The 8,968-nt window shown below is 50.1% G+C and overlaps 1 protein-coding gene across 2 annotated transcripts; it reads right to left on the bottom strand.

Moving 5' to 3' along the window:
- Window positions 1-28: 28 nt before the first annotated feature.
- Window positions 29-8,613, bottom strand: LOC704637 (oxaloacetate tautomerase FAHD2A, mitochondrial). Of its 2 annotated transcripts, none has more exons than XM_077958803.1 (8): window positions 8,300-8,613; window positions 7,434-7,684; window positions 6,072-6,288; window positions 2,592-2,651; window positions 2,155-2,317; window positions 624-732; window positions 403-490; window positions 29-264 (listed from the first exon to the last, which is right to left on the bottom strand). In XM_077958803.1, exons 2-8 carry the CDS (start codon window positions 7,676-7,678, stop codon window positions 202-204), a joined length of 945 nt encoding a protein of 314 aa, XP_077814929.1. In that variant the 5' UTR covers window positions 7,679-7,684; window positions 8,300-8,613; the 3' UTR covers window positions 29-201. The 2 variants fall into 2 exon arrangements, with proteins under 2 accessions (XP_077814929.1, XP_002808091.3); XM_002808045.4 differs by having other exon boundaries at window positions 8,440-8,613.
- Window positions 8,614-8,968: the final 355 nt, after the last annotated feature.

The following is an 8,968-nucleotide window of genomic DNA, read 5'->3' as shown; positions in this document are numbered from 1 at the left end:
AAAAGAAGACAAACAGCAGAAGCCAAGCTGCTGCTTTGGCCTGACAAATTTATTGAAGAGAGCTCTGTCCTCCTCCCTTCTACCCAGAAGAGGCGGCTTCAGGGCCGGCACCTGCCCATACCTGTCACTGGGCCTTTCCCTGGGCTAGGCTGAGTGGGAGCAGATGCCCCCATCCTATGTCCAGGGCCTGTGCAGGAGCCATCACACCACCTTGTTGATGATGACACCTAGTTCTTCAATCTCACACTGGACTTCATCCCCCTTCTGCAACAGAGCAGGCCATGAGGGTGTCAGCCCTTCCGTCAGACACACGCACATCCACACAAGCTTGTACTTCTCAGGTCTGAGCCAAGCCTGCCAGGCCTTCGGGGCCCTTGCTCTCTTTCCTTTTCGCTAACCTACCTTGAGAAAGACAGGAGGTTTCCTGAATACACCGACACCTGGGGGGGTCCCAGTCAGGATGACATCCCCTGGGTAAAAGGTGACAAACCTGGAGCAAAGCCAAAGGACCCGGTGAGACCAGGGGCTGGCTGAGGTGGTCACAGCCAAGGGTGGAGGGCTCAGCTCAGCCTCCACATGTGGGCGGATGGAGTGGGACTGGCAGGACAGGCCCTGGCACTCACTGGGAGACCCAGGCTATCAGGTCCTCCGTCTTGAATACCATCTGGTTGGTGTTGCTGCTCTGGACCACTTCCCCGTTCACTCGGCAGCAGATCTTTAAGTTGTGTGGATCTGAAATGCAAAGATGGTACCTTGGGGTTATCCCTTTCCCCCCTTAAGCCCCCCAGTATTTCATAAACAAAACTGTAGCGGAGCTTTGTGACTTGCCAGGTGAAAGGGCTTTGTGCCCACATTGACTCAGTGCTTTACGTTAGAACTTTCTGTATAGACATTGGCCTTTTCAGGCCTCCCTGCATCCCCGCCAAGAGCACCCGGCAGTAGTCACAGGGCTGAGTTGAGAGGATGTTCCAGACTCTGAAGAGGGAGAGAAAAATGGCTCGGTTTTTGCCTTGAAAAAAAAAGGGCATCTGTCTACAGCATCGGATGACACCTGTAGATACAAAAATGCCTCCTGGGTAGGGCCAAGCCTGGTGCTCACGCCTGTAATCACAGCACTCTGGGAGGTCAAAGCAGGCAAGGACTGATTAAGCTCAGGAGTTCAAAACCAGGCTGGGGAACATAGTGAGTGCTTGTCTCTATAAAAAATAATAAAAACATTAGCCAGGCGTGGTGATGCATGCCTGTAGTCCCAGCGACTCAGGAGGCTGAGGCGGGAGGATCGCTTGAACCCTGGACATTGAGGCTTCAGTGAGCTGAGACTGGGCCACTGCACTCCAGCCTGGGTGACACAGTAAGACCATTCCAAAAGAAAAAAAAAAAAAAAGACTTAGCATCTATAAAGCAGTGAGGTAATAGTTCTAGCCAGGACAGTGAAGCCTCATGTAATGGAAGATGGCAGGGGATGGATTAGTGTAAGAACATCCTGGCTAACCAGCACTTTCAACTGTTGGTGGTGGTCTTAGTGTTCTACTCCCCTTAAGTAGAGCAGCTGAAACACAATTTAACTTTACTAAGGACTCTGCATGGGGTGCTGTGAGGTAATGGGGTCTTTGGCATCCTGGCATGGCTGGCCCACATGGACACCTCCCCCCATCTCCACCACAGTTGTGGGCGGCTGTGTTAAGAGGCTGCGCTCTACGCTCTGGGGCACTGCCCCCGTCCTGGCGCTGTCTCCTCACTGTATGTGGTCGGTGCTGTTCTGTTTCCACAATGGCTGAGTGAGTCACACGGGCTCTCATGTCCTGTACTGTGGAAGATGCCAGGGCCTTGTGATAACTATGCTCCATGATGCTCAACTTAGATTGTTTCAGATGGCGGCAGCCACAGGAAGCCTGATCCACCCATCAGCTCAGTGTTGTCATTTACTTCCTGCAGTTTCACATCCTCTGCAGTTGTGTTCCCTCTAGGGGGCTTGGGAAGGAAGTCCATGGGAGAATTCATGGCTGAGGGTAAGAGACTTGCCCTGTGTGGAGTCAGCAGTGAAAGGGTGGCCAGGGAGGGCAGGCACCGCATGTACCTGAACCCACACTCCTCCCTGGAATGGTGTTCATCTGTGCAATGGTAGGTACAAGGGGGCAGGGACCAGGGACCTACCTGCTACACTGTCCTTGGTCACCAAGGCAGGGCCCAGAGGGCAGAAGGTGTCGAAGGTTTTCCCCAGCAGCCACTGTTTCCCATTGCGTCTCATTTGCCAGTCACGAGCACTCACGTCATGGGCCACAGTGAAGCCGGCCACGTGGGCCATGGCATCTGTGGCCTATGGGGCAGGGGATGTGGCCATACAGGAGGTTAGATCACGGGTAACACCAACACCTTCGGCAAAGGATCTCTAAGCTGTTATCCCGTGTTAGTAGCCAGGACCAGCCAAAGGTGGGTGAAGGGCAAGGCAGTGTCAGGGAGCAAGGAGGCTGACCGCTTCCCAGGGTCAGGGACAGCTGGCACTGTGTGTTGGTGAGAGGTCAGCACTGGGAGAGGCAGGAGCTGGGGCCTCTGCTACACTCTGGCCTGGGAGCCCCACCTTTCCACCTCACCTTGATATGCTTGCCTTTCTTTCCAATGACCACGGCCAGCTCTGCTTCCCAATCTACTTCCTGTAGAGTGGGAGAGGAACAGTGAGCTGCAGTGACTTCGGGGCCCATTGTCCATGCTGAGAGGCTGCACACGGTGCTGAAGGGCCTGGACCTCTGTCATTAGGGCTTGGGTGCCAGCCCATGTTTGCCATCACCACGAAGCAGAGCCAAGTGAATGACAAGGGAGGTGTGACTTGCAGACCCATACATTTTGGGCAGTGGCAGACAGCATCACGGGATGCAGGCACAGGTCCTCTCCCCACGTTGACTGCAGAAGAGCAACATGTGTCCAGCGCACTGAGTTTAAAAGTTACTCTGGATACTTTTAACAAAGAATAAATACGAAGTAATATCCTCCAGCAATATGTAACCTTACTGTATGTCAGGGACTATTCTAAATGCTGTAATGTTATTAACTCACTTTAGTAAGAAAAAGATTGACATCCCACAAAGGACTTGAGTAAGCAATTCACAAAAAGGCAATGGACATGGCCAGAAAACATGAAAATATGCTCAGCCTCTCCCATAATCCATAAAATACAACTACAAAATAGATATAATTTGGAAATTGGCAGCTCTTTCTGATAATAACCAGTTGGTATGAGTACACCTGACACCCAGATGTTGGTCTCTAATACCACTCTCCATTAAAAAGCACCGGGTTCCTCGGGGAAATGGCTAATTCCAGGTCCAAGACAGACAGTACATGGTAAGACTAGAACATCTTGGTCAAAAAGCTAGGATATACAAAAAGTGATGGGAATGGAGCCAACTTGAAGGCCCCTCACTGGCCAAACTGAGGTCACCTAAAGAATGTAAATGATGAATTACAAACAATTGAGTAAAAACAAAAATCATGAATTCACAGTGATATTGAAGACACAGGAATAAAAAGAGGAGAGGCAGCTTTTCTTCATAGAAGAATGCCAGCCAATAAAAACAGAAGGCATGATTGAGAAGAGTCATTGATCTTGGCCAGGCACGGTGGCTCACGCCTGTCATCCCCGCACTGTGGGAGGCCGAGGCGGGCGGATCACCTGAGGTGAGGAGTTCAAGACCAGCCTGGCCAACATGGTGAAACCCTGTCTCTACTAAAAATACAAAAATTAGCCAGGTGTGGTGGTACACGCCTGTAATCCCAGCTACTCGGGATGCCAAGGCAGGAGAATCACTTGAACCCAGGAGGCACAGGTTGCAGTGAGCTAAGATCATGCCACTGCACTCCAACCTGCACAACAGAGCGAGACTCCGTCTCAAAAAAAAAAAAAAAAAAATAGGTCATTGTTCTCTAACCCCCAATGCAATAATGGATTCAGTCAGGATGACCACAGGATCCCTGGATGAGAAGCTATGGGGCAGTAAGATAGTTATGTGATCTCAAACTACCACTCATAGACTGCTTATTAATTACAAAAATGGAAATGCGTCTTCCCAATGGAGGGACCTAGTCAATGTCAGCTAAACCAAGTGGTCAAATTCTGGGACCACTGACATGAGCCTCCCAGTGGGATGCAATGGGAAATGTATAACATCTTTGTAGACCTCTTGATAAAAATGCTTACCCTGACACTAATCATGAAGAAACAACCAAACCCAGGGTGTGAAACACGCTATGAGACAACTGGATTCTTCAAGGAAAGGGCAGGGAGCATGTTTGAGATCAGGAGTTGGCAAACTATGGCCAGCTCACTGTCTGCTGTAACAGTTTGAATGGAAACCCACCATTCATTTCTGTATCGTCCCTGGTGGTTTTCACACTACAAGAGCAGAGTTGAATTGCTGCAAAAGAGACCATCTGACACTCAAAGCCTAATATTTACTAATTGGCCCTTGATATGGTTTAGCTGTGTCCCTACCCAAATCTCATCTTGTGGCTCCCATAATTCCAACATATTTTGGGAAGCCCCGGTAGGAGATGACTGAATCCTGGGGGCGGGTCTTTCCCACGCTGTTCTCACGACAGTGAATGGGTCTCACGAGATCTGACAGTTTTAAAAATGGGAGTCTCTCTGCACAAGCTCTTTTCTGCCTGCTGCTATCCACGTAAGATGTGACTTGCTCCTCTTTGCCTTCTGCCATGATTTTGAGGCTTCCCCAACCACGTGGAACTGTAAGTCCAATTAAACTTCTTTTTTTTTTTGGTAAATTGCCCAGTCTCAGGTATGTCTATCAGCAGTGTGAGAACAGACTAAAACAGCCCTTTAAGAAAAGGTCTATGGAACCCTGTCCTAGATTGAAACCACTAAAGAGATAAAACAATACAGTGTGTGGCCTTGGTTGATCAAGGAGCAATAAAAAAAGTAAGCAAATTAAAAGTTACCTTTGGGGCAGTCAGCAGTACTTCTGATTGGGAATTGGGGCAACTGGATTTTATACTAAATATTATTCAAGTTAATTTTCTTGGTAGTGATAATGGTGGGATGGTCATGCCAGCCACTGTCCTTATTCTTAGGAGATGCCTATTTAAGTTTTTCTCACGAAATTGTCTTAATATTCCCAATGTGTTTTAAAAGGTCTCCTTCACCCCACCCCCTGCAAAAAACAAAAAAAAAAAAAGTGAATGTTTGCCATGTGGAGGGCAGGGAGAAGGCAAGGGAGAAAAATGAAATATGACCAAATGTTTACAATGAAATCAGATGGAAAAGTTATCTGAGCGTTCACTATGTTACTTTCCTAGCTTTTCTATAATTTCCAAGACATTTCTAAAATAAAAATCAGAGAGAAAAAGTAACCAGTGTTAATAAGGGTATATACACTACTGGTGGATGTGTGAGTTGCTTTTACGATCTTTTAAAAGGCCATTTGGCAGAATTTTTCAAAAGTTTTGAAATACTGCCTATACTATGACATATTTAAATTCTAAGGGTTTATTCAAAGGAAATAATAATGTATTAATGGACATGCAAAGCCTTTTCTATATAAGGATGTTTATTGCAACATTTATTTATAGAAGCCAAAAACTAGAAACAGTATCCAGCAATAAGGTAATCGGGAGTAAACTAACCTATATAACAAACTCCGTGGTAACCTAAATATGTCAGGGAGAATATTTAATGGCATGAAAAAATGCTCCTGATGGAGTCTTAAGTAAAAGATAAGTGTATGTACAGTATAAACATATGCAGGAGTGGAGAAACACTGGGAAGACAGACAGAAAAACATTAATATTACAAGCCCTGGGCAGTGGGATTACGGGTGACGTAATTTTTAAATGTTTGTCTCCATTTTACCTACAGTGAAGGTGTATTGCTTTTGTAATCAGGAAAACACGCACATTAACTTTTTTTCCCAAGGCCACCGTTATTACTGAGTGTATAATCCCCTAGAGTTTCTGCTGAGCAAGAGCTACTGAGCAAGAGCTGGCTCCAGCAGGCTGAACACTGAGCTCAGAACGCCCTTGTGATGGCTCAGGGACGAGGGAGGGCGTGGGGAGGCACTGACCTGGCTCTCTGGTGGGAGGACCACCTCATCATAGGGCCCCACGATGGAGCTGGCAAACTTGCTGAAGATGATGGGCTCCTTGGGCACGGGCACGTTCTGTTCTTTGCAGTGGTCCGCATAATTCATGCCCACACACACCACCTTATCTGGCCGTGTGACTGGAGCCAGGAAGGTTACCTCCGACCGTGGGAGAACTGGCAACTGGGCAGCCAAGGCTCTGTAGAGACCACAGCAGGTGAGAGGGTCTGGCTGGGAACAGGTCAGCAATCCCGGCAGGTTGGGCAGATCCTGCAGCAGCTACAGGTTTTGCTTTTTGAAATATATTTCCTAGCTCTATCAACCATCGGAGTCAGTATGAAAATCAAGCCGAGCTATCGTCCTTTGATACCAGAGCAGGGCTTTTATTTTTCCAGTGTTGATTTCCGCTCCCGCTTCGGTAACTCATGTCCATGTAAAAGATACAAACTGGAATACACAGAAAGGCCTCCCGTTCCCCTTCTGGTTCCCCTGTTCCCCTGGCTCTTCGCAGCTACTCTATGGATATTCTTCTCCCAGCCTTTTGTATGCACATGACAGCACCAATCTTTACACTTTTGACAAAAACAACTGGTTTTGGAGATCTCTCCTTAACAATATGTAACAATACCTAGAGGGCGTCCTCCTTATTGCTTGTGGCTGCATGTTACTGCTGTATAGAGATATACCCAAGTCCCTAATGAGGGACATGGAGGTTTCTCATCTTTGCAGAATATGGCAATATGGGAACATACTGTTAATACTGTGAGCCGTGAAACATTTGTATTTTTTCCTATTTTAATAGATGAAAACGATATCTTAACATGTTTTTAATTTATTGTTCATCAGCTCCTTAGACCAGATTCTGTAGGGGTCCAGGCTTCAGGGACGCTCTCACCTAATCTAGTCCAAACCCAGGAACTGTCTTGTAAAAAACCTCCCTGCAGTCATCTCCTTGTAGGAGCTGGGAGTCTCTATCACTCCCCCAGCTGCATAAGATGCCTTTTAGGACACCCTAGCCCAGACCCGTCAGTCAGTCCAGGACTTCATTCCCAGAGGAGGCAGTGTGATGAAATAGAGAGTCCTGGTTCCAGCACCAAATGTATGGCCTTGAAATTGTTAATCCCCTCCCCTAGGCCTCAGTTTTCTCCTCTGAAAACTGAAGATGTTATTACATAAGATTTCTAAGAATCTTTTAAGAGAACAGGTGAGAAATAAAAGGTGGGGTTACTCTGCTCCCTTGCCAAAGAGCTACCTGCTGGTGCTGTTTCCCAGAACGGGAATGCGGTGGGAGGGTGCGGGGGGACCAGGGCAGCTGCTTCAGGGCGATGCTGCCCACTTACTTACCTTCTTGCCACTGAGAGGGTGGCCTCTCCCTGCTCTAGGAACTGTGTCATCGTCTTCGGGAGTGTGGGGTCAAAGGCATTGAGGTTGATAACCCCTCCACCATTGCCTGTCTCCAGGCCCAAGTGAGGCCCCACCAGGTGGGGTGCCTGGAACTGTACTAGTCTCATGTCTCTGGAGGGCTGAAAGGGCCACTTCTGAGCCTGCAGCAGAGCTGTGAGCAGCCTTCTTCTACCAGACACCAGCATCAGAGCCTGCAGAGAAAAACGCAGGATCCAGGAGACGAGGATCCCAGAGCCATCATCAGGATCCCCGAAATTCCTAGGACTATAGCCCAAGGCCCTTTTCCCCATCAACAGTTCCTTGCACACCACATGGGAAGTGGTCCAGGCTTGTATTTTATCCTGCTATACTTCATAAAATGAAACTACAGGCGCCCTCTGGCTGTTGCCTCAGGGACAAGGCTGGTTACCAGCTCTCCAGGAGAACCCCAGGCCCCACTGCCTGTTCCCTTCCCAGGTGACACACACATGCAGGTTCATTCCAACCTGACAGCGGTCCCCTCAGGTAGCGCGCCCTCCCTTTACAGAAGAGGACACTGAGGCTCGAAGGGGACGACGTCAGGTGCCCAAGGTGCCAGTCAAAAAGTGGCCCTGGGGCTTCTGCAACAACCACTATGTCACACGGCCCGAGCTCAGTCCAATTCTGCAAGAGTCTGTAAGCAAAGGGGCGGCGACATGAGGTGGAAAAAGCAGCCTCCATCAAACAAAGCCTGAGACACGGGTGTGCACGTCGGATCCCAAACCACCGTTCACTCGCCGGGAACCCCCATGCCGGTCCCCTAGGTTCTCACATGCCCATCTCCGTACCCTGCAGTTAGTGAGCGCTCAGAAAGGTCTGCCCCGTCGGTGTGGTCAGAAGCGGCTGGGAATCCGGTCCCAGTTCTGCGCTCCGCGGGAGACCCGCGCCACGGACACCCTTCTGGCCTGAACCAGCCAGGCTCTCCTACCTGGCGGCGGAGGCCGGTCCTCCTGCGCTGAGTTAGCGCTCGCGGGGCCGGAGGTCAAGGGCGGCGCGCGCCTGAGCACCGACACCAGTGACCGCAGCCAGCCGGGGAAATACAGCCGCGCGAACCCAGGGCCGCTGGCCCAGATCACCGGAGCGAGAAGCGGGCGCGTCCTGTGACGTCACAGGCAGCCGCCGCCGGAGGGGCCCCAATCCCGGAAGCGCGGGCCCAGCGCGGGGCGGGCGGCTCCGGGGGTGTTCGGTCTCCAGTCACAGCCCGGCGCCTGCCGCGTCTTCTGGAGACGGTGGCTCTCGGAGCGACTCTGCACTTGCCGGAGCCCGAGAGTGGGCGCTGCCCGAACGTTTGTCCCTGGGCGCTTCGCTGGCCTCATCCAGTCTGGGCCTGTTCTGGGCCTGGCACGTTCCCGTCTTCCCATCGGTGGGGAAAGTGGTGGAGGAGACCGAGGCAGGTGCTGGGTGGCGGAGAATGATTTGTGGCTTCTGATTCTGACGGGTGTGGTTGAGGAGGGGAG

The sequence above is a fragment of the Macaca mulatta genome, chromosome 13, assembly GCF_049350105.2.
Source record: "Macaca mulatta isolate MMU2019108-1 chromosome 13, T2T-MMU8v2.0, whole genome shotgun sequence".
NCBI classification, from domain to species: domain Eukaryota; kingdom Metazoa; phylum Chordata; class Mammalia; order Primates; family Cercopithecidae; genus Macaca; species Macaca mulatta.
The sequence above is the reverse complement of the archived record's forward strand: the minus strand, read 5'-3'. Positions and strand labels throughout refer to the sequence as shown.